Below are 24,508 nucleotides of genomic sequence, written 5' to 3'. Positions count from 1 at the left end.
TGTACTATGTGGCCCTGAGCATAGGAATGGGATATAGGCAGGGCTTTTTTTCAGCTGGAACAGCTGGAGCGGCGCGGAGGACAATCTCAACTCCCCTCTGTCTGGAGATCAGGGGGCGGGGCCACCGGCCAGGTGACCATTTTTGCCAAGGGCAATTTAAACTTTAAAAACTCCCCCCTTGTTCCAGCTGACCCAAAGTGACGTCATTGTGCGGTCCTGAGTTCCACCACCTCTTTTCCCAGAAAAAAAGCCCTGGATATAGGAATGACAAATCCTCCGGGATATTAAAAAAAAAAAACAAAGTAAACTTTTATTTTTATAAGAAGCGTATTGGTTTCATATTATTTCTAAAACTTGATGGTTTCAAAAGAGTAGTTGTCAATTCTTAAAGTTACTTTACTTAAACCCAGTCACACAGATCTTCTCTCAGGCTTCACTCACAGCTTGCCTGCTTTTGATATTAATTTCTCTCTCAGTTACAAGTAAGACCTTTTCTCAGGCACACACACAGTTTGCCTGCTTTTCCCTGACCGAATGTTCTTTCACAAACACACATTTCAGGCTTCCACACAGGTTATATTTCTCTCAGACAATGTACACAAGCTCAGGCTGCACACAGCTTGCCTGCTTTCTCCTGACTCAATATTTCTCTCAGAACTGCTTAAAATTACTCAGGCTGCACCCAGCTTGCCTCTCTTGTCCTAACTAAAGCCAGTTTGGTGTAGTGGTTAAGAGCGCGGGACTCTAATCTGGAGAGCCGGGTTTGATTCCCCACTCCTCCACTTGAAGCCAGCTGGGTGACCTTGGCTCAGTCACAGCTCTCTTAGAGCTCTCTCCGCCCCACCCACCTCACAGGATGTTTGCTGTTCTGGGGATAATAATGGCATACTTTGTAAACCACTCTGAGTGGGCATTAAGTTGTCCTGAAGGGCAGTATATAAATCGAATGTTGTTGTTGTTGTTATTAAATATTTTCTCTCCACTCTCAGTCTAAAACTGCCTTCACTCTGCCCACCCTCTCCGTCATCAGCCAATCATCTCACTCACCCATCCCTCTCTTTCACCCCCACTCTTCATCTATGCCACACCAAGTGTTTCAGGACACATGTACCCATTTACTTAAAATCATTACACTTATATTTAATAAATTCTGCAGCTCTGCTTCATTTTACTTTCTGACCAGAAGTACCTGCCTCCCTCTTGTCACGAATGATGCTTTGCAGCTACTGCGGTTGGATCCCGTGATCCCTGCGTGTATAGCTTGCGGATCTTTCCTCAGTTCCGCTACCCATGGCAGCCGCATCAGACTCTGGGAAAGTTGATTCCTGTGATCAAGGGGCTTCATTAGGGGGAGAGGGGGCAAAATCTCCAGCTTTGGGGATGAAAGAGGCAGGAAGAGTCATTTCTTCCACTAAAAGCGCCCTCAACCCACATAGGTGCCATGACCCTGGGAATCAGCTTTCCCAGGGTTGGATGGGAAGGAGAAGCCGGGAAGGATTGCTGTCAGCGTCTTATACTGATCCAGCCCACCGTCAAACTTCTGTCTAGTCATCCCCTTAGGTGACATCTGCTAAACACCATTACCAATAAAAACTGCATCCTTTCGGAGAGGGTCGGAAAAATCCTAGAAACTGGATATGGGCAGCTCTCCTCTTACTGTTGTGTGTAAATGTTTAGAATGGGAAGAAGAGGGGAAAGGCAGGGGCAGGAATCCGTGGCAGACTTTGACCAGAAGAAAGTCTACGTTCCCTCCGCGAGCAGCTTGTCTTCCTCTGTTCCATCCCTTTTCCCTGCTGGCCTTTCCTCATCGCCGCCCTCCCTCTGTCTTGGACTGGCAGGGCTCCGTTTCATCTCCGAATGTTGCTTTTTCGCATTCGATTCTCCAGAACTTCCTTTCTAGAAAGAGGTGGTACGTTGGATGGAATGACACCAAGCCTGTGAAGTTGTTTTCTTTCAAAAGGAATGGTGGGGAGCTGGTTGTTGAGCATGTCTTTTGCGATCGGGAGGCCCAGCCCAGGGTCTCGTCCCCCCCCCCTGTGGTTTTCTTTACAACCAGGTGTCTCTTAGAGCAGAAGGAGATGGAATGACCGTACCTGGTCACCAAACTGCAGTTCCCGATTGCCTCAGACAACCAGCAGCTGCAGTTTGGCTTTTGAAAGCACCCTCCCTTTTTACTTGATTTACTTTTTTTATTTATATCCTGCTGTGCCGCAGAGGCTCTGAATCTCTTATCCTATGTAGAATGGCTAAATCAAATGGATAACCTCTCTCTGTTCCCCACCCCCCATGGCTTTCAGCTCAGAATGTGACCGTGGAAGAAATTCTCACCGCCTACAAGCAAGCCTGTCAGAAATTAAACTGCAAACAGATTCCCAAACTACTGAAGCAGATCCAGGTATGTGCCTGCCCTGAAAGCGTACAGCACAAACATTTATCCAATTTTGCTGTCATACCCGGAAAACGGGCTTTATATAAACACCAGAAAAGCCGGCTGCAGCTAGAACCAGACCTTAGTTTTCTTTGCCTGTGCCAGAAATGTTGTCCTGCTTGCCGCTGGGTCAGGTACTTTCCCATGGGGTTATCTGTGCTGGATTCAGCTAATTTTCCAGCTGTCCATTGTCCATCTGAAAAGGCCAAGTTGAAGTGGGCATCGCTGTTAGTTCCAAGATGGCTTTGCTGTGATCCAGGACCCAGGAGCCACGCAAACGTGCCCAGTTCCTTGTAGCCCCTCCAGTGGAACCTCAGTCCGTTCCCTGTCCAGTGGTGCCGGTCGCTGTGCCCTGGGGGGAATCTGTCTCCAGATCCACAGCCAGGCAGAATGAAATGTCCCCCTAGCTGGCTGTTGCCCGCTTTGACTTACCTTGACCCTCTGCATTTTCCACCTGGGATTCTTCCTAGCACCCGAGGCCCTTTAAACTGAAGAGGGCAAAGGCTAAGCATGGGACATTTGTTCCACATTGTATTTTTTTTTTCAGCTTGGTTCCCATTGTTTTAGTTATGTGGGGAATTCTTGTTTGGTTCTAATGGGGTTTTGAGATGTACTTTTATTATGTTTTTAATCTGTTACCCTCCTTGGTGGCCCTGATGAAGGCAGAAAGATAGGGTATACATTTTGTAAATAAAACACATCTTTTATGCTTATTGGGAGAATAAAGACCCGGGGCGGGGAAATCCAGTGGCAGAGTCAGAAACCCGAGTTTCCTCGCTACTTGTAAGCAGCTTTCAGTTGGGAAGGGGCCATTTCTTCTACAGCTGGAACGGAACTCACCAGCAGAAGCCCCTCCTCCATAGCTGCAGGTTGCCAGCTGCTACGTGCAGGTGACCCTCCTAAGCAGAATGATGTTGGGGCTTTGTTTAAGACCCTGGACCCTGCAGCAGCCTGACCTTACAGAAAGGAGACCTCCTAGCAGAGTCCCTTCTCAGTGTGAAGGAGAGGAGCCTCCCCCTGGGATTGGAAGCAACGTGGGCAACAAGAAGGGAGGCCAGAATACTGCGGTGTGTGTGCGTGTGGTGCTTTTTAAAGGGCAGGTGCTTGATGAGAGCCCTAGGGCTTTTAGTTCCCAGAGCTTTCTGTGTTCAGCTTCGACTTTCCCTTCTTAATCGTAAAGCAGTTTTCCTCTTGGCATAGTAACATGCGGCTATTCTGTTGCAGGAATTTAAGGACCTGACTCCCAGGATAGATTGCCTGGATCTGAAAGGTACGTGTCCAGGCCTCCTGCTCCCAGAGCACAAATCATAACTGCCGTGTTGACTCAGGGGCCACATTTCCCTGAAACTTTTTGCTTGAGACTTGCTTAGTTTTCCCTGTGTTTGGAAAGCAATCCTCTGGCTGCTGGTGGGGAGGGGGGGTGTCACTTCTTTTGCAACTTGTCTTTTGGTTCTGCAGATGCTGGGGTCATTCCTGTTACTGCACACGTTAGGAACTGCAGTATACAAATTGGTAAATTTGCAGGTGCTAACAGGTTCATGATCTGTCACTCTGAAGGTCTGCCAGCACCACTCCCCCTCTCCCTCCCCCCCTGCCCCCCCCGCTCTCACACACACCTGTTTTTTATTTAGTTCCAACATTCTTGTTCCAGTCCCTGGTTTAAAAATAAATAATAAAAGCATGCGAACTTTTGGAAACGGGCCAAATTGTGTAACCAAGTGAACACATGCAGATGAATCCATGCCTAGCTTGACTTAATTACTCCACGCCAGACCCAGACGCACACGTGACGGGAACTAGGAGTCACCTGGGGTCATCCTCTCCCTCCCGATTGTATATTTCATAACCAAGGAGTTTCTGCTTCTAGGGGGAATAAAAAAGGACCAGCATCCTGCTTATTCTGCAGAGGCAAGGGTTTACTGGCTGCAGGGCGTGTTTTGTGTACCGAGTTTGCTTGTCAAGATGTTGGCCAGAGAGGCTGGCCCAGTGGGCAGGGCTGAAAACTGCCAGGGCCCCGGGGGCTGGGAGGGCAAGGCCTTCGTTTGGAGTGCAAATGTAATGGGCACCACACGATGGCTGAGCAGATGGTATGTGATTGGGCAGGAGGAGGGGAAAAGCAGCACTCCTGTGATCTGGCGCGGTGGCAGGAGCGAAAGTCAGGCCTGCCAAGCCCTCTTCGTGTTCAGTGCCTGATGCCCAAGACTGGATTCCGGCCCAGATGTTTGGGCCTTTTATGACAGACGTCTCTTTCTATCTGGGAAGCAAATTTCTTACCCTTGTGTTTGAGAAAATTTTGGAAAGGGTTTGATTTGCGCATGGCAAACTGGTTTAAAAACCGCAAGCTTTTTAACTGCAGGATCTAGAGAGGCGCCTTTTTGTAAGGAAGAAATGAAAATGTGCAGTGTGTCAAATCTTGAGCCAGAGGAAAGAGGAGTTACAGTTACAGCAGTTCTCCATGACAAACGCTTCCCAAGCGTCTGTTTTTTGTCCTTCACTGTCATGTTCCTTCTGCACTGGTAATTCCCAAACAGTGCGCCAAGACACATTAGCATGGCTCAGAAGAACAACGTGTATGCTGCAGTTTTTTAACAGCCCCTTAGAGCCCACAGCACCCATTCTCAAAGGGTGCCTGCTGTATCTCTGCATTGAGTCGCTGCCTCAGGTTTGCCTCCTCCCGATCACGGGGGGTGGGGGGGGGTACACTCAAAACATTAATTCGTGTGAAACCACAACAGTATGTGCGGCCTCTTACTCTTTCTCATTCTACAAGCCAGTCTCTTTTTAAAGAATTGTCACACGCAAACACACGTGTCCTGAACTACTGCTAGGCCAGACTCAGAAAAGAAGCAGACAGTAGAGTCCAGTGAAGAGGGTAAACTAACTGATTTATTCGGATAGACGGAAGAGAGTAGGTAGAGAGTGTAAGGCCCCTCAGAGCCCAAGTGCTCTTCGGGGTTTCAAAGGCATTACACGAACTTTTATCACCTTTGGTTCATTAGCAGAAATTATACATTCAACAAATACTTGGTCAAGCAGGTTGCGTATGCATATGACCTAGCATTGGTCAATTGGTTCATTACAATTAGAGGGTTGTCCGTCTTCACAATCAACACTTTTAGCAATTGTCTGTTATATCAAAGAACAAGCATTCCTTCTCTGATATCTGTGATATCAATAAAGTAACTATCCTACAGCTGTGTGCCATTCCCAAGGCCAGCGGTTTGCCTATTCCCATCCCTTAACGGCTCCATTGTTAGTCTTTGATCTGTTACCATCAGCCTAAGCAAGTACCCCAATACGTAGCATATTCATCTTTCCCAAGGAGACATTGAAGACAGTTTAACTAAAGCTAATACTGTCATCAAGGTTTGAACGTATCTCTTGTGACTTAGCAGAGACCAGGCAAAATGGACAGTTAGCAGTTGTTCATTCTTTCCTTCTATCTCTGGAATGTACCTTCAGTTTTACAGCCGGCTCAGCTAGAAATGTAAGGCTAGAACTAGAAACAAAGCTTTCCCCGTGTCTAGTACAGAGAGTTAGACTAATAATCATGCATATCAAAGCTATATATATATTGATTAAATTCAATAATCTTTTTAGTCTATAATCATACTATATATGATTATATATATAATCCTCATACTATATATGATTATATATATAACCCTCAGATGTCCTGAGGGTTCCTGCTTACTACTAAAACTGGGGTGGATTTGTTTGCATCCTACAGAATGAAGTGGTGCTTCCTACTTTAATTCAGAAAACAAAGTGTGCTTCAGTGAAGAGACGCTTGGGAAACTTTCCCCTGCATTAGGGCTTTTCCCCCTTCTCACGTAGATTGAGGCCATGGGTCTACTCTTGCCTCAGTGGACCACCCTCTCTTCCATCCCGCTCACTTCCCATGCACACCTTTTCAGTCTTCCCAGTTAATGCTGACTTCTGGGAGTGGGGTGGGGGGTGCAGAATTGCTGCAACTGTACATCCATTCCCTGGCACGTACACTTCTGGCTTCATTCAACACGTGGGTGTGTGTTCCTGTGCCTGACAGTGAAATCTTTTCAAAGGCTGGGAACTTGTGTGAGCTTACGTTGTCTCTTGTTTGCTAGGCGAGAAGCTAGACTACAAGACCTGTGAGGCCCTGGAAGAGATCTTTAAGCGCCTCCAGTTCAAAATAGTGGATTTGGAGCAAACAAACCTGGATGAAGATGTACGTTCTATGGGAAATGCGTAAAGAACTCCTGTTTTGTCTAACTGAGCAGAAGTCTGTCATCTGTTTTCCAGTAGAACCAGCAGTTCACTGCTGTGCTTCTGCCCGTGAAGAGCTGTCTCACCTTAAGACAGGCCGTTGGTTACACTAGCCCTGTGATACCCTCCCTTGCTTGGTAGCAGGTCACCAGGTCTTGGAGCAGGAGCCTTCCCCAGTCCTGCTTGGCTGAGATCCCTTAAATTGGAGATTCCAGAATCTCAGCCTTCCTGTGTTCTTCCATTGGACGACGGTATGTGGTTTAAATTCTCAGATTGCAGAAAGAGTATCCCACGTACCGCAGGAAGTGGACAGTCAACAGAGGTTTGTGCTGGCTTCAGGATTTTGGGGCAACGCAACCCTCAGTAGAAACCCATTTGCCTGGTAAATGTGAGACTGGCCCACTCAGAACTTTACCTCTTTATTGTAGGTAGCAGTCCTAAGCAAGTCTGCTTGAAAGTAAGCCCCATGTTGATGCATTGGGGCTCACTTCCTGGGAAGTATCCTTACAATTGCATGGACGCTTAGCTCTAAACCCTCTCCTCCCCCCTCCCCTCCCACCAAGATTCAATTCTGCTGTCTTCTCGTTAATGGGGAGGCCCCAACTAGAGCACTAAGTTCTCCGTGGTTGAAAGTCCAGAGCCCGGCTGCTCCGTGTCATCATCCCTTTTGGTTTCCTTCACTGTTAACGCTTCTTGGTGTCATGTTGAGTCACTGCTTGGCCCAGGCTAGACTTCCAGTTCTGTATGAATTTCTTTTGTTCTCTCCACACGTGCATGGGGACACACACACCCCTCTTTAAAAAGCAAGCAAATAAACACATCACATGCGTTAATAGCCTGTCTGGGATATTACATATAAAGAAAGTTTAAAAAAAAAAAACAAGTTACCCCAGGTGCTGACCCCGGTGGTGGTCGGTCAGTAGAATCTGGGGTAAGCAAACCGCTGTTTGCTGTTCTCTGCAAACCTATGGCTCCTGCTCAGACGTCCCTGTGCAACTCCTCCCCCAAATAAAAACCTGCTGGTTGCTTCTGTCCCTTCGGAGGCAACTGGCCACAGTCCCAGGCCTTCGGCTCTCTCCTCCATCTTCAGTGACTGAACACGCTTTAGTGTGCTCAGGCTGCAGGCTCAGCACCTTTTGTGGTAGGGCTTTACCAATCTTCTGGCCCCCAGTACAGGGCTCAGCCCTGCGCACGCTTGCCTGATGGTGTAAGCTCGCCAGACTATTGGGCGATTTCCAAGAAAATATTTTATCGGATTAGGCTGTCAGCCTCCGAGCAGTGGCTATCTAGTCCACCTTCCACCTTCCACCCTGAAAAAACATCAGTTATTTCAAACTCACAAAAAACCTGCACTCAGTGTTACTTCAATGTGTCAGTGTAGCACGTGATCTCTGCCCATTTTGTGCTGCCGTCTGGGTTGTGCCCCGGAGCAGTCGTATCTTATCACCCCACCACCCTCCTCGTAATGTTGTTGACCTTCTCTCTCTGCCCCCCGTCCCCCCCCCCCGCTTCTGTCTTTGTCAGGGTGCCTCAGCGCTGTTTGATATGATTGAATACTATGAGTCAGCCACACATCTCAACATCTCCTTCAACAAACACATTGGCACTAGAGGCTGGCAGGCAGCTGCGCACATGATGAGGAAGGTGGGTGACGTCACTTGGCTAGCTCCCCCCCCCATTGTTTTTCATTGCACTGCAGAGAGAGGGGGGGAGAGAGAGCAGACAGGAGTTGAACCTGCATTGTCCTTTGTGCAGAGCCCAAGATTTTCTGCCAAGCCGCATACCCCAGTGACTGGAAATGCCATAAGAGGTTAACCGGGTCCCTCGTTTGTAATAACTCCTGCCCGAGTTTTGAGAAAGAGGTCTTTGTTTGGAGGGTGAGAATTGGCCGGTTTTCTGCAGTTCTGTTGGTCCAGCGGCCTAGTTCCCTGCTTGAAGGAATTTCAGCTCCCCCCCCCTACCCTGCACCCGCTCTGTCTGGTGCTTGTTACAGACCTCAGGGCCCCAGCGGGGATCCCGCTGCCATGTGGGAAGGATAAAACCTCATTGCTACTCTCAGCTGTAATCTCCTGCTTGAACAGGCTAATCGCTTCTGCTGCTTCTAGCAGTAAAAAGTATTCTCTCCCCCCCCCTCCAGTCCCAGGTGTGCTTTGAAATTTTTCAGACAGGAATCTTGGGAAGGGGCTGATCCTGCAAAAGTCCTGGTCCTTTGAACTACCAGCCTGGGTGAACTTGAGAGGCTCTGTAGTAGAGGTTTCTGATAAATAGATAAATAAAATGTCACTCTTGATTCATCTGAGCTCTGGGGGGTTGGAAGGGAGCAGGCTTTACCACTGTGATTCTGCTTTATATGTAGTGCAGCTACACTCCTCTCTGTCTGGACCAGTGTTGGCTCTCCACGCCTCCCCCTGCCCACTGGAAACGCTTTAAAGCTGGTGATGTTGGGTGCATTGTTCTCCGTGGAGCCACGTGCTTTATCATTGAGCTACAGTCCCTCCAAAGAGAGGATCTTGGATCAGTGGCTCATTTTTATGGGGGAGGGGAGGGGGGCTTCTTGAAAGAAGGGGTGAAGGGTGGTAGGCCGGAGCCACTGTCCTTCCCTGCAGTTGAGCCAACCAGCCTGCTGCCAAGATTAAGCTGCCACGGCTACCAGTCTTCCTTCGAACGGCTCTTCTGCGTTGGCAACTGAGAAGGCCAGCTGTGGGTCCTCAGTGGGCTGGGCGGAACCTTTTGGTGATGTGTCGGAGGAAGGGGCCTGAGCCGTCTGCACAGTATGACCCATTCCGGCCCCAGGTTTCAGGAGCGCGGGCAAGTGCTGGCCAGGGACGGATTGGCCACGGGTATTCTGCAAGCACAGCAGTTTCTTGCCTTCCACACACCTGGCCTGGCACTAACCTTTTCCTTCCCTCTTGCAGACAAACTGTCTCCAGTACTTGGATGCGCGCAATACGCCTTTGCTAGATCACTCAGCTCCGTTCGTGGCGCGCGCCCTGCGCATCAGCAACAGCCTAGCCGTGCTGCACCTGGAGAATGCAAGCCTGTCTGGGCGCCCCCTCATGTTGCTGGGTGAGCAGCTAGAACTGCCGTTCCACCTTGCCCACCAAGTTCTCTTTGCCGCGCAAGCCGCTTATCAGGGGCGTGGTTTGCGCAGGTCCTCGTTGTGTGCCAAAAGCAGCTGCCAGGAGCGTTGCAAACATGCAGCGTTTTTGATATTTCTGATCCTGGCTGGGGCAGGGCCCTTTTCGCAGCACCGCTGTTTGCTGCAAGGAAACCGCGGCTGTGTTTTCTTCCCGCCCCTTCGCCAGGCTCCACAGCTTGCCCGAGTCCTGTGTGATGTTGCCTGTGAAGGTGTTGCTGTCGAAAAGAGCTTTGCTTAGTGGTCTGTTTTGCTATAAGTGACAGGTCTGCTGTGTGGAGGCCTCATTCCGCCAGCAGTCCTTGCTGTGGGGGTCTGGGTTGTATCGGTTAATTTTCTGGATCCAAAAGCCAAGTCTAGCCTGCTGATTCTGATCCCAGCAGTTGGTCGGATTGCGAGGGATGGGGGGGGGGGGCAGCTAGAACGAGCAATGTTAAACTTAGAAAATGAAGCACGGATCATGCCAAAGTCTTTAATAATGAATTGGAGTCAGCCTGAAGACTTAAAAAATGCAACCCCGCACCAATAATGGATGAGGCTTGAAAGAGAGTCTCCTTCAGTTACGTTCTGTCCCACAAGCCCAAGGACAATTGTCCGGCTCCGTTTGCCTTTGTGTTCTCGGTTTTCATTCCAGGTTTCTTAGAATGAGGGGAAAGAGAAGATTTTGGTTCTCAACCCGTGTGTTCACTTTCTTCTACTTCCCGGGGGGACAGACTTCATGAACTTGTCGATGGGTTTGCGTGAAATTAGGCAGTAGGGAGGGACACAACCCTTCAATGTGGTGGGTTAGGATAGGCAAGTGTCCTCTCGGAATTATTCACATCTGCACTTGTGGCCACCATTTTTTAAATCCTTTATCAGCTTTTCAAGCATCTTAGAACTTTTCCCACCTCCTCCCACAGAATCATTGTCTGTTTCATCCAAAGCAGGCAAATAAATTAAATCCCCCCCCCACCCATACTAGGTACTCAGTTGTATTTATCCTCTCCCCTTGCAGCCTATTTTTAACTAGCTTGCTAGTGGTAAAAAAAAAAAACCAGGCTAGCAGTTGATCACTGGATTGGCAGGTGGGGAAATTTAGGACAGAGCCAGAAGGGGTGGGGTCTCTCCTTTTTGCCCCGTCCAACATACTCAGTAACAGGCTTAGACTCAAGAGGATAAAAAGCTGCAGGGGGGGGGATGTGCATGTGTTTCTGGGGATGGCACTGTGTTGGCATGGCCAAGTTGGATAAGCAAAATGCCCATCGGTAGGTAGGCAGATAAGAACTCCTCCGTCTCCTCTCTCTGTCTTCTTCCTCAGCGACTGCTCTGAAAATGAACGTGAACCTGAGAGAGCTTTACCTGGCCGATAACAAGCTGAACAGCCTTCAGGACTCGGCTCAGCTTGGCAACCTCCTGAAGTTCAACTGCTCCATTCAGATCCTTGACCTGAGGAACAATCACATCTTGGATTCAGGTAGGTGGTGTGTGTGTGTGTGTGCTTGCACGCACGCGTATGGGTTAGGGCCAAACCCCTCTTGTCTTCTCCATATCTTTAGGGAATTGCATGACGACAACGTTAAGGGCATTTGAATTTTCTGACCCGCGTGGTTCAGATACTCTTCATTGATAACAAGTGCATATATCCGTAGGGCTCTTTGGAGCTTCGTATAATTTATTGTTTTTAAGCTGCCCGAAATAACCTGAGAAAGAGGGGCTTGCCACTTAAGAACAGGAGTGTGTCACCTGATTTACAGAGCACTCCTAGGCACAAAATTAGTCCAGGAAATGCAGTGTAAAAAGCACATCATCTACTTTTCAGCCAATTAGTTGATGAATGACTGATACGTGAGCAAACTTTAATGTTATAAAACCTCACTACAGACAATATTTTGAGATAACGGAAGAGAACAAAACATCATAGAAGCTTCCATTTTTGACACTTTAAATTACATACTGCTTTTTGAGACAGATTAATGTCCCACTCAAAGCAGTGAGCTAAGTCAGTGTTGTTGTTATCCCCTCAACACAGCCAGGGAGCTGGGCTGAGAGGAGCGGCTTAGCCAAGGCCACCTGCGGAGCTCATGGCAGGAGTGGAATCTGAACCAGCAGAGCGCCGATTCACAGGCCAACCACTTAACCGCTGTGCTGCAGCAGCTGTCATCCCGATTCAAAAGGAACTGATGAGATTCACACAGGGAGTTAAATCAAAAAGAGTCCAGTAGCACCTTTAAGACTAACCAATTTTATTGTAGCATAAGCTTTTGAGAATCAAGTTCTCTTCGTCAGATACATAGTACAGAAACTGGTCAAATATAGAAGAGGAGGGGAGGAGAGAGAAGATGCAGTTAGGGGGGGAGAGGGAGGGTGCAATCAAAACATTCCTTTGCTGGTAAATGTAAACATCTGGACACAGGGAGTTGACACACTGTTGATTGAGAAATGCTATACGTCTGTCTGCAAAACAAGTGACCTTAATTTAGCTGCTGTTTCCTGAATCAAAACTTGTGGAGAAGGTTGGCAACCTCCAGGCGATGAATTAATAGGAAAGGAACTGAAAATTAAAACAGCCCATGTTGTTAAGTTACGTCCTTTTATGAAGCTACAGTGTGGCCTTATGTGGAATATTATGTACAGTTCTGGCCACCGTATCTCAAAAAGGATGTTGCATATCTGGATGGCAACCAATAAGAGTGGCAGGGGCAGGGGTCATTTCGTAGAAAAAGAGCTGGAGGAACTCATTAGCATATGCCACATCCCTTGGCATCACCGGAAGTGTGTCATTAGGATAACTGATTTGCATATGCCACATCCCCTGACATCACCTATCCTGGCTGTTTTGGACCCAATCCTGGCCATTCAAGGCTGAAATTGGGCCCAAAATGGCAAAAAGGGGCTGAAAATGGCCGAAAAGGGACCAAAATGGTCAGGATCAGGCCACTGCTGAGCGGGAGAGTGATCCACCACCCATCAGAGGCCCGATCCGGGCTGTTTTGACCCCAGTCCAGGCCGAAACGGGCCCCAAATGGCTGAGAGTCAGGTGGGCAGGGCCACCTGTCATGTGACCTCTTTGGGGAACTGCGTTCCTGCTTGTTCCCCCTCAAAATGAGCCCTGGGCAGGGGTGTTGGTGGTAGAGCAGACTCTTAGTGTGTTCTAAAGTGCAAAGCATCTTGAATCACCCTGGGATGTTTTCTCCCTTCCTTTCTAGACCCTTTTTAAAAAATCCAGCAAAGTATAAACCATTTCCTGGCTGCCACAGCAATAGTCCACTCGGAGGCAAAGGACTAGCTTAGTCTGGTTGCACTGATGTTGTGGTAAGGGGGGCTTGGCTTGTGCCAAAGGCCCCTCCCCTCCCCTCTGCCTTTCTCATTTCCTACCTTCCCTGACGCTGTGTGTCTGTTTCCTTTGCAGGATTGGCCTATGTTTGTGAGGGGCTGAAGGAGCAGCGGAAAGGCCTGGTCACGCTGGTGCTGTGGAACAACCAGCTCACTCACACTGGCATGGCTTATATGGGGGTGACGTTGGTGAGTCCAAGTTGCACTCAGCAGGCACCCCCCCCCCTACTCTGGATCTCTTATGCAGAATTTAGCACTTTTCTTCAAGGACACCACCCAGTTCAGCACTCATCTCCTCTGCTTTCTCAAGCCCGGTCCTTCTTACCAAGCATTGATGCTGCTTTATGCCAAGGCAGGCTTTTTCATTCCCACCATCTGCTTTTCCCAGTTGCTGCAGAAGCAGTTTGAGATGCTTTGCAGCCAGGCCCAAGAAAGATGCTTTTTGTAGCCGCTGTGACCTCTTTCAAGGAGGAAATGCTGGAAGCGGAACCTGATTAGGGGGACCTCCAGCAGGCAAAGCCATGCTCTGACTTCATAGAGCCGGGGTTGCCTCCCTTTGTTTAAGTTGGGAGCATTGGGCTGGGTGCAGCACAGGTGGGAATCTTCAGAGCCCATTGCAAACTACAGCTCCCAGGTGGACAGACTGAAGAGTATAATGTGGTGAAATGATAGTGCCAACATGCCCCACCTTGAAAAAAATCACAGCTGGGCTGAGCGGGGGAAGGCACCCAAAGGGTTAACTCAAGAGGCTGGTGAGCCTCTTCTGTCCCAGGGAAGACTAAAGCGATCAGCTGGGCTGGGTGGGGGAGCAGGGAAAGGCACCCAAAGGGTTAACTCAAGAGGCTGGTGAGCATCTTCTCTCCCAGGGAAGACTAAAGTGGTTGGCTGGGCTGTGCGGGGGCGGGGGTGGGGAAGGCACCCAAAGGGTTAACTCAAGAGGCTGGTGAGCATCTGCTCTCCCAGGGAAGACTAAAGCGGTTTGAGATTTTTTCCAGTCTCCACAAAGTGAGATTGGATATCTGTTTATGAAAATGAGAAATGATGTGAAGAGAATGGAGATAGGGTACTGTGGGAGGGTTGTCCCTTTCTCAGTGAAAATCGGCAGCAGGGTTCTGAACAGACTGCAGAGGGAGTCGATGACTTATTGACACGATGCATAATTAAATTCTGGAATTCGCTGCTGCATAATCTGATTCTAGGCCACCATCATGTCTCCTTTAAAAAAAATGCTGGTTAGGTGGGTAGTGAAGTAGCTGCCCTGTTCTGAATTGTTGGAGAGGTGTCCCTAGACTCTGGCTGCTGGGGGATTTAAATTGCCCTGTCTTTCCCCCCCTCCCTACGCCTTTGGATCCCAAAGTAGGAGAGGGATGTCTGCTGAAGAAAGCCCCGTGCCAAGCCCCCTGTTGTGTTTCTGGCTGTTTGGGATGGCCGTGCTTATGCACCGAACCTTGCAGCTGGGCAAACCTGAATCACCAAGTGGTGTGCCTACTGGCCAGCTGCTGACTAAGCCCCTCAAGCCTGCAGTAACCTGTTATCTTTCCTGCTTGCACCCTCAGCCTCACATGCAGAGCCTGGAGACTCTGAATCTAGGGCACAACCCCATTGGCAACGAAGGCGTCCGCAACCTGAAGAACGGGCTCATTGGAAACCGCTCAGTGCTCCGCTTGGGCTTGGCATCAACTAAGCTGACATGTGAAGGTGAGTCGGGCCTTGTGCTTCCGGCCAGGTGAAACGGTTCGCCACCTCTCGAGGCAAAAGAAACCGTTTGAAGTTGTGCTCCTCATGTTCACATCAGGTACCTCTTGGCGTTCCCAGGTGCGGTGGCTGTGGCCGAATTCATTGCCGAGAGTCCCCGTTTGCTTCGGCTGGACCTGCGAGAAAACGAGATCAAAACAGGGGGGCTGATGGCGTTATCCTTGGCCTTGAAGGTCAACCACTCCTTGCTCAGACTGGACCTCGACAGGGAGCCCAAAAAGGAGTCGGTAAGGCCATGTGGGTGAGGAGGTCTGCCCTGAGCATCTTTTATCCCATGCTATTATCTCTCAGGCGGAATGAAGATGTTTAGAATCTGGCAGAGAGAGCCTAGCCGTAGAGCTCAAGTCAATTGGAATTTCTCCCATCCACAAAATAGCCCCAATTAATTTGCATTCAGACAGAGAGGGATAGCAGAAAGGAGTTTTTTCCTCCCTAGGCAACACAGCTGCGCTGAGCAGCCCAAGCAGAATTTTGCGGGTGAAAAACCAGATAGCTTGGCCTGCACCCTTTGCAGGCATCTCACCCAGTTTTGGCTGCAAGATTGGCTGTTCAGTGCTGGACCATTTGGTTCCTAGTCCCTTGACTCAAGATGGGTAGCCATGGATTTCAGCAACAGAGTGGGATTGTGAAGTTGTGCTCATCTACAACTTCAAATTTTAAAAGCTGCTGGCATTATGAGGCAGTAATATGATCCCATCCAAGGTGGAGAAGGTGTTGGAGTCATCTGACGCTCATCGGCTCCGGTTTCCTTCTCGAAAGGTCGTTTCTTCCAAGCGTGGCACTGACTTGGCTATCTCTGGTAATCACACTCTTTTTTTCCTTTAAACTCCCCCCCCCCCGAGCTAAAGCCTGTTGTCGATACCCTAAGTGTGAGAGGTAACAAAATTCCATTTGAGCTAGAGGGAGACATTATAAAAAGGAGCTAGTTTGAGTCTGAACTGATTGGTTTCCTCTTTGGCTATTGTTTTAAGTTGGCCTTTCTTTGCAGAGGCCTCCCAAGCTCCTTTTCCAAGGTCCCTTTTCTACCAGTGGGCTAAAGCAACACAGAATCCCTCCTGGCCTGACTCTGCGACTGGCACGGCTGCCTGCCCAATTGAATCTTAGTGGCAAAAAGCCCAGTTTCTAAAGCTCTTCTCTTTCCACTGCCTCTCTGAACTGGGGCTACACTGGCCTGTAACGAGCTTTTGCCCGTGTCTGAAACTTCTACTAGCCAAGAGAAAGATGTCTCTCTCTCCTGGGAAGCTTTCAGCAATTAGTTCTCAGACCTGTCAAACAGATAAGTTCTTTGAACCAGCTGTTTATCAGTACATTTATTTATATAGGGTTCAGTATTGCTTTGCAAATCTTTATCAAACACACACACACCTGTCTAGAGTTTATTTCACTTTACTGAAAATACACCCTAGTTTTTTAATGAAGCAAGTAATCAAAATATAAATGGCTATTAATATAAATCCTATAAAAACAGAACACAGAAAGGCAATGAGAAAGAAGTTTGCTAACATTTCTTAATAAATTCCAAGTTTAACATAATCATAGTTTCTGTGAAATGCATAGGTAAAGATAAGTTCTCACCTAAATTCTTTCAAGAGATTTCTTCCATCGGAGCTCTGCCATGCTATCTGTGTTTGCAATTTTATACCTCATATGCAAATATTTAAGGTCTGTTCACATGATAGCACAAACAAATGATGATTGGTTTGATGCTTCACTGAATATTCATAATTTCTATAGTACAACCTTCCAGTTAGTAAAAAATTACGCCATACTCCGATCTGCAAAACAAAACTACAAATCTCTGAGAAGTGTCAGGAAAAGTTAAGTTGAGCGATCACCATTGGTTGAATCTCTGAAAGAGAAACATTAATTTTGATAGAGTCCACTATTTTAATTAACTGTCAAAGGATGAAAGCACACCTGTTAGAATTACCTAACACAGAAAAAACACACAGAGAGTTCATGCAAAGTTTAAAAGTTCATCTGGAGAATACAAGAGCTTGGCCTGGTATTACTCAGTATTGATGATTGTCATGTGCTTTTATCTATATTGGTATAACAGGCCTTCTTGGTCCCCTCCAACTTCATGGTTCTCCAGTTGTTTCCGAGCTATCCAGTAGCCAGACGAGGCCAAATAGGTTGTGTAAAATGGAACGTTCAAGGAGGGGGCTTTTTTTATCATTGGGATTGTTTAATATCAGCTTCCATTGCTAAGTTCCTTGTATATCTTGCACGGTTTACTGCGTTCTTTGCCAGTTTTGTAGGTCAGCTCTTTGAAACTATTTTTTATGTACGAGAACTGTTTTTAGTGCATTGCTCTCTAATTTGGTAACCTTTCCCCCCACCGTTGATCGTGTGCTCTCTTGCTGTTCCTGTTGTATTGTTTAAATTGTATAATTCGCCAAGAGCCTTGGTGAGAAAGAAATCAATAAATGAAGTGAATAAATGAATAGTCACAGCACCTGCCTTCTCAGCCCCAGCAGTTCCAATTTCCTCAAAGCAAATAATGCAGCCTCCGGGTCTTTCGAGCAATGCTGCTTGTAAGGGCGCCTCGTCGTTCAGCTCTGTGCTCTTCTGCCTTCCTTCTGCAGGTGAAGAGCTTTATCGAGACGCAGAAAGCCCTCCTGACTGAAATTCAAAATGGCTGCAAGCGTAACTTCGTCCTGGCCAAGGAGAAGGAAGAGAAGGAGCAGAAGCTCCGGCAGTCTGCCTCAATGCCGGAAATCACCGTCACCGAGCCCCTTGAAGAGGGTCCTGTGGAGGACGGTGGGCCGAATGGCGATGCGACATCCACCCTGGAAGAAGGAGAGGAAGTTGGGGAGGCGTTAACGTCCCAAGAGAATGGGGCCCCAGAGAAGACGACCATCGACGGCAACGATGAGTCCTCTGATTCCGATTCGGACACAGACGAAGAGGATGATGAGAAGCTAGCGATGAAGGATCTTGCTCAGCCACAGAAATGCAGTGAGTCTAACGGTGACAAGCCCGCCGAGCCATGTTCTTCCCCTGAAAAGACCAAGGAGGCTCCTGGCTCTGAAATGAGAGTCCCCCCATTGAACACTGCAGAAGACATAAAATGTGACTCCTCAGGGGGGCTCATGAGCGGGGCCCCAGCGCAAACCAGCCCTCCTGGAAATGAGAGGCGGATTGCGGTTTCCAGTCCTGGACGTGGCCATAAAATCTTTGTGGTGACGCGGGTGGAGAGCCTGCCAGAGAAGGCAGAGGAGAAGAGTGTGCGGCAAGAGGGCAGGTCCGTTCTGCAGGCAGGCCTGTCAAAGCAGGCCAGCCCTCTGGCCCAGACTCAGCTGACAAAGACCGATTGCTTGGATAGGCAGGCCGGTGAGACTGCGGCCGAGTCAACAGTCGACTCTGAAACACCTGCGTCGGTGCTGAGCTCTGGCTTAGGTGCCAAAAAGGTGAACTCTGGGCTTTGCACAAATGTGATTCACAACACTACACTGCCTAATGGACTAAAGACAGAGTTTGTTCATGCACTACCGGACGCATCCTTGGGGCGTGACTGCAAAATGGCCAGTTGCTCTGTGGAACACGGTAAGAGAGAGAGAAAGAGTGTGTGTGTGTGTGCGTGTGTGTGCGTGTGTGTGCGTGTGTGTGTGTGTGAGAGAGAGAGAAAACGTGCAGTGCATTGCATGAGAGGAGATTCTCTGTTATACCATGAGTGCTTTTGGTTCCTTCATATTGTGGCATTACAGATGTGAGCATAGACGGAAACCTTGTGGGGAGGTACTATGCAGAAGGTATGGTCTCATCTCACACCAGTTCTCCCCCTCCCCGTTACTTTTTTTTTGTTGGGGGGAAACACAACAGCCACTGCCTGAACTGCAGCAGAGGGGAACCAGAACCTACCAGGAATCCATGACCAAGACAGCTATGATTCATTTGCCAGACTTGAACCAACAGAGCACCATAATTCCCTACCCTAGCAGTCACTTCAGGGGTGTCTTATCACTTAACGCTGGATCTCATTTGTCACAACGTCTCCCAATCACCCAGTTTGGAGAGATTTTCCCAGAGCTCTTCACAGTCTTAGTTTTCACCATCCTGAACGGCTTGGTGTCCTCTACCGACTCGACCATTTCTTTGCTTATCTTTAATTACGGATCGCTCATCAACAAAATAAATGCCTTCAGTCTCAATACACATCCCGGAACTAAAAAAAAAAATTCCCTCCATGTGCTGCTTAATTCTCCATTTAATAATGCTTTCCCCCCTGTAAGGTGAGTAGCCATTAAGCTAACGGGCTTGTAACTTCTTGTGTCCCACCCCCTCTTTAAATAAATATATACATTTTCAGCATTCCGTTGCCTCCTTTCTGATCGTCTGGTAAGAAGGCCACTTGCAATGACAAGTTGCGTAGTTTTGTTCTGCAATTTCATGTCAAGTAGCCAGCCTAGCTCCCTCCCCTCCTCTTCCCCTGCAAAATATTGTGAAATATTTTCCACCTCCACACAAAGCTGGCTCCAAAAAGGAAACTGATGCAGGGGAAGTAGAGACAATTCCCTATACTGCGCTGTACGGGTGGGCTCCTGGCTGACTACATCTCCAACTCTTTCCCTTCTGCTTTTCAGAGCTGAGCTGTTCCAAGAACGAGAAGGAACTGGAGGAATTGCTCTTGGAAGCGAGCCTAGAGATGGGGCAGGAGCCAATGTGACACTTTAGGTAAGGGAGATGCCCTTTAGAACAGACCAAACAGCACCTGCTTTGCAAGCCTAGGTTGGGATGCCGAGCTTGCCTTATAAAGGTCTTGGAGAAGAAGGTTTTAGGGGAAGACCTTTCTCTGCCCAAAGGCCCGAGAAGCCTGCCCGTACTGTCCTAGGTAGACCAAAAGTCAGAGTCGGTATTGGGTAGTTTTGTGTGTTCAGTCTCTTTGTCTAAATGGGGCAATCCCAGAAGGGGCACATCACCTTCGAGACCGGAGGCCGTGTGTTGCTGTAACTCTGGTTTGGGTTTCTGTCAGTCAAGTCCTAAACAGGTCAAGAGGCAAAGCCCTTAGAGTTCAGCAGAGCTTGTGACTGCTGAAAAGTTTTTAAGAACATCAGCTTCTCTTTCTTCACCGGCTGGCTTACAGCATGGTCCTACGCAGTGTTATTCCAATCTACATCCCATTGAGGAACTGCATAGAATTGCTCTGTCCGTCAAGTTTCAGGCTCACTTGCTTTGAGAGGGACTGTCAGGCTTGCATTAAGCCTCTGCAGAGGGTGACGGCTGGATTCCTGACAGGGTGCCTGTGAGAGCGAAGGCAGTTTGGATTCTGGAGGAGTTGACGGAATGCTCTGTGGGTCGTTTCAGAGTGGGGCAGCTGCCTTTGTCTTGTACGGAGGTGGGGGAGAGAACTGAAGGGGGATAGAGAAAATTGTCTATAAAGGGGACATTTGTAAATGTTTATTTAGCGCGGTGAGGAAAGATGCTTTTAAGAAGGCACCTGTGTTGACAGTTTAGTCATCTGCACGTTGTTTTGAATGTAACCATTGGTCAAGGGCCGGGGATCGATGGAACGTCCTTTAATTTCTACCTTCCGACTCTGATCCTCTGCATCTCTCTTCCCCCTTCCTCCCTCTTTTTCAGTTCTGGGCCATTCCACATAAACGGGTTCTGTCTCGGGAAGCACCTGTATAGTTTTACTCCCTTTCCCGCTCCATGTGATTCTGGAAAAAAGCTGAGTTTGCAATACAGAGGCAACGTGATTTTTCCCCTTCCCTCTTTTTTCTTTCTTCCTTTTTTTTTTTTTTGCAGAACAGCTGTGTTCTCTTCCAGTCTCAGCCACTGTATTCCCCTCCCAGGCACTCCTTAACTCATCTTCCCTCTGAGAAAAGACGGGGGGCCAACAAGGCAAGGGGAAGAGTCGAGAAGACCCAAAGAAAAGCTTCCTTACTTGAGGGCAGAGCAAACTCTTGTTGTCTTTGTCCAGCTCTGAAACCTGGACACCCCCTTTCCCCCCACCCAGGGGCACTTGCAGTTTTATTTCTTCAGGAATTTCTCTTCCAAGTTAAACTGCAAGGACACAGACTTAAGAACAATGGACGAACACAGGTTAAAATGAACTTTAAAAAACAAAACCCAGAAATGGATTGCTTCCTGTGCATTACAAGCGCTGCAGGCTCCAGAAGAACCCATTTTCTGAGATTGCCGGGAGATAGCAGCGGTGGTCCTGGATTGGGGCGGCAAAGACACTGGGGCTGTTGGTCCCCTCGCTGAGGAACTTCTGTCAACCAAGAAAGACTCTTTAAGCTGCTGTTTACAGCACAGATAATTATTTATTTTCTCGGTTCCCTTTTCCTCATAACCGTGTCTTTCTTTGTTTTGTTTTGTCTATTTATCACAACTGAATGGGAACAGTTTTCCTTTTGCCTGCAACCATTTCGGAACCAGTTGGCCACCTCCTAGTTTGCAGAGGGAATTCCCCCCTTCTTCCCTCTCAAAAATCTAGAACTGGCGCTGCACCGATGCAAAAAAGAAAGAGAGACAGTGGCATGATTTCCTGCGCACAAGCAAAAGCGCACTCTTCCCGTGGGGAGCAATTGCACTAAGACCAGGCTGGGTAACCATGGGGGTCCGTGTGCGTTGATAGGCTGCTCGTGCCGATTGGCCACCAACAAGAGAAGCTGGCACGGTTTCAGCTGTGATTTCCTGCTTTTCATCTTTGATAGTTGTGGTGAAAAAAGGCATCCTCGGTGCACCTTCTAGGAAGACTCTTCAAGCCGTACCCTGCTGGACTTTGGGGTGACAACCGTGGCAGTGACGGCAAAGGATGCGGGCACACAGCCGACAGTTTTGGTATCTTGACTATTCTTAAAACTCAGTAAGTGGCATACGTGCGGTGAGGGGTGGTGACCTCTTTTACGCCAAGCACAAAACGGACTCGAGAAATCTCTTAGGATGCTGCTGACACGTGGGTTGCTTGATTTAAAAACAAAACACAAAACCCTGGCCACCCCCTTCGTGTTGCAGGCTTTTCCCGTGGTTCCTCTGCATACTCAAGCTGTGGATTGGGAACCTCGCTGCAGCATCTTGTTGTTAACAGTCACATAGGAAGCCCGATCCTTCCCAATAAAAATGTAGCTGCTCCTAACCTGGAGGACCTTCAAAGTACATTCTTTTTGAGAACGAGGTTGAAAACCTCCAACCAAAGTTTCTTTTCCTTTTAAAAAAGGAGGGCGAGGGGTGAGATCAGTTGCTGAAATGTGAACACTTGTGTGCAGTTCAGGAAGATTGTGTGTGTGTGTGTGGGGGGGTGAATCTTCTGTCAGAAACCCCCCACCATCAAAAATGGTTTCATCTTCAGTGTCAAAAGAGGAAGGGAGGGGACAGGGTTGCTTCAGAGAGTTTGTTGGGTGGGGGTTGGCTATTTCTCAGGGAAAGGGCTTTTTTTTTTTTGGGCTACATCCCCCCCTCCCCCCCGGATGCAGCACCGTTACTCACAAGAGAGAAATTTCAAGGATTGTGGGAAAAGCTGATCGAGCTAGCCTGCGCAGTCTTTCACCTCTTTTCCCCCCTTTATCCCATCCTATCAGCCAGAGGGGGAAAGAATGAAAGAATAGATCTTGAAATTTTGTTCAAGGAAGTTGAAAAGTCAGGTGCAAATGGTCTCATGGGTAGTTCCAAAGAGAGGAGTCTCTCCTCCCCTGCCCTCTCCCCCACCCCCAGAAAGAAGCTTGCTCAGTAGTAGGAGCAAGGAGAGACTCTTTATCCACAATGGTCGGTCCTTCTAAAATAGGGCAGTGTGTGTTAGTCGAAGACTGGTCGGTGTGATGAAAAGTGTCCTATGTTGGTTTTCCCCAAACCTCGGTGTCAGGAGGAGCTAGCGCTCAAAGGTTCCTGCAAAAATTCCCCTCCCATCTGATCTCCGATATCCCACTGTGATCACTGACCCCCCCCCCCTCCAGTCCCCCTCACCCAAACTTCTAGCAGGAATTGAGAATAAATAGGTATATATATATTTTTTCCCCTGTATGTGATGGACTACTTTTCCTCCCCCCCCCCCCCCGCTAACGTAAAGCAAAATCTCTGCAAGAGATTTATGGTACTAATCCTATAATTTAAGCAAATTATTATTATTATTATTATTATTTGTATAGACTGACCAGAGGAAACAGCCTCACTGTGTAAGGGAGGGTTGTTTGGTAGGTGTTAGGACTTTAACCTTTTTACTTTGTTTTTTCTTAAGTGCAATAAAATCTATCAGGGAGCTTAAGAGGGCAATTTGTTGCCTGGAATTGCAAGCTGGAGAGGCAAAATTGGATTTTGTGAGCCCCTTCATGTGTTTGACTGTGATTCTCTCTCACACACACATTTATACACGTTTTTTGCTGCGTTCACACTACATTTAAAAACAAAAACGCTGACGCTGGGATCGTGTTCCCTTTTTTTTAAAAAAAAATTGCTAATGTTTGTCATTCCTTTTCTGTTGTGTGTGTGGAGTTTTCTTTTGTTGACACCATCTTCTAATTAAATGAAAAGCTGCGTTCATTGAGTGGCTTCTCTCAGTCTCTTTGGGGCCTAGAATCCGTGACTCGTTTTGTCTTTTGCTGGCGCAAAGAGGAGGCGCGGGTAAAGAGGCAGGATGTTTTCCTAGTGAAACACGGTGTTGGTGGGAGGAGTGGGGTTGTATGTTGAAAAATGGGCCAGGATTTATGGTGGGTTTGCCCACGTGTGGTGGTGGTGTCTCTCTGAAGAGAGCAGAGAACCGCATTACATTTGGGCTTCGTTTGTGTTGGGGGCGATTAATCTGCAGGCTTCCCTGCAAACACAGAGACTCTCTCTGCCTTCCTAAGGAATTTGTTTTCACTAATATGTCTGTCAACACATTACCCGTGCTGATTTGTCATCCCTATGCATACACACATGGCCACATTCACAAACCGTTTTTTCATCTCTTGGAGCGAGGCGCATCGAATGCTAGGCAAGGAAGCAGGTCTGAGATGAAGGAGAGGGTGGGAATGATGGTGGTTGATGTCGTGAAGGAAAACCAGCCTTCCTCCATGCAAGGGAAAGGAACCCTGCTTTCGTCACGTGGTCCTTCCCCTTAGAATACCAGGAAAGCCGTGCAGGAGACCGATAGATGGGATGGTTGTCGAATGTGCCACACCTTTTAAAAAGAAGCAATAATCTGCTGGACTGGTGCCCTCTGGTGTGAGGAAAGAGGACAGCAGCCTAAAGGAGCAGGGGTCAGGTTTGGTGCTGGGGCCAGAATCTTAAAGCAACTGGCAAATCCACTGCTTTTCTCCTGCCGTTCGAGAGCTGGGATCTTGCTTATGTGCACGTCTTGACACATTCCTAAAGAGCCATGGTGGGGGGGAGGCGTTTTCTGACCCTGGTCCCAGGTGGGCAGTACTTCTAAATGACTTTTCCATTTGAGCAGGGCAAAGCCCTGTTGGGCTAGAAGAAGAAGTCATCTAGTCTAGAAATTGTGCATCCACAGGTGGCCAGTCGGATGTTCTGGGTCCCTGCAACCCTCTCCTTGCCCCTTCTTATTTGGCCTGAGTATCTGGTATATTTGGGGGCCCTAACGCTGCCCTTGGAGATTTCAGCTTGGTCCGAGTGTATGTTGGCGGGTTTTTGATCTCTCTGTTTCGAAAGCCCCTGACTAACCTGAGCTTGTCGGAGTTCGAAAG

At 48.3% G+C, this 24,508-nt stretch overlaps 1 protein-coding gene across 2 annotated transcripts in view; it reads left to right on the top strand.

Annotated features, from left to right (window-relative positions):
- The window catches only part of PPP1R37 (protein phosphatase 1 regulatory subunit 37), a 50,268-nt gene that overhangs the window by 24,061 nt on the left and 1,699 nt on the right, over positions 1-24,508 (top strand). Inside the window, exons 2-13 of one of the 2 annotated variants that reach the window (XR_008598281.1) lie at positions 2,298-2,395; positions 3,653-3,698; positions 6,535-6,635; positions 8,198-8,317; positions 9,589-9,739; positions 11,110-11,265; positions 13,201-13,313; positions 14,681-14,822; positions 14,940-15,106; positions 17,468-18,428; positions 19,466-19,556; positions 20,463-21,696. Coding sequence is in view for 1 of the 2 variants with exons in the window: in XM_054999270.1 (XP_054855245.1) it covers positions 2,298-2,395; positions 3,653-3,698; positions 6,535-6,635; positions 8,198-8,317; positions 9,589-9,739; positions 11,110-11,265; positions 13,201-13,313; positions 14,681-14,822; positions 14,940-15,106; positions 17,468-18,428; positions 19,466-19,548 (2,138 nt within the window). In the remaining variant the exon portion in view is untranslated. Of the gene's footprint in view, positions 1-2,297; positions 2,396-3,652; positions 3,699-6,534; positions 6,636-8,197; positions 8,318-9,588; positions 9,740-11,109; positions 11,266-13,200; positions 13,314-14,680; positions 14,823-14,939; positions 15,107-17,467; positions 18,429-19,465; positions 19,557-20,462; positions 23,368-24,508 lie in introns of those variants that run through there. The other variant, XM_054999270.1, reaches the window with a different exon arrangement.

The sequence above is a fragment of the Eublepharis macularius genome, chromosome 15 (assembly GCF_028583425.1).
Source record: "Eublepharis macularius isolate TG4126 chromosome 15, MPM_Emac_v1.0, whole genome shotgun sequence".
Lineage (NCBI taxonomy): Eukaryota > Metazoa > Chordata > Lepidosauria > Squamata > Eublepharidae > Eublepharis > Eublepharis macularius.
The sequence above is the reverse complement of the archived record's forward strand: the minus strand, read 5'-3'. Positions and strand labels throughout refer to the sequence as shown.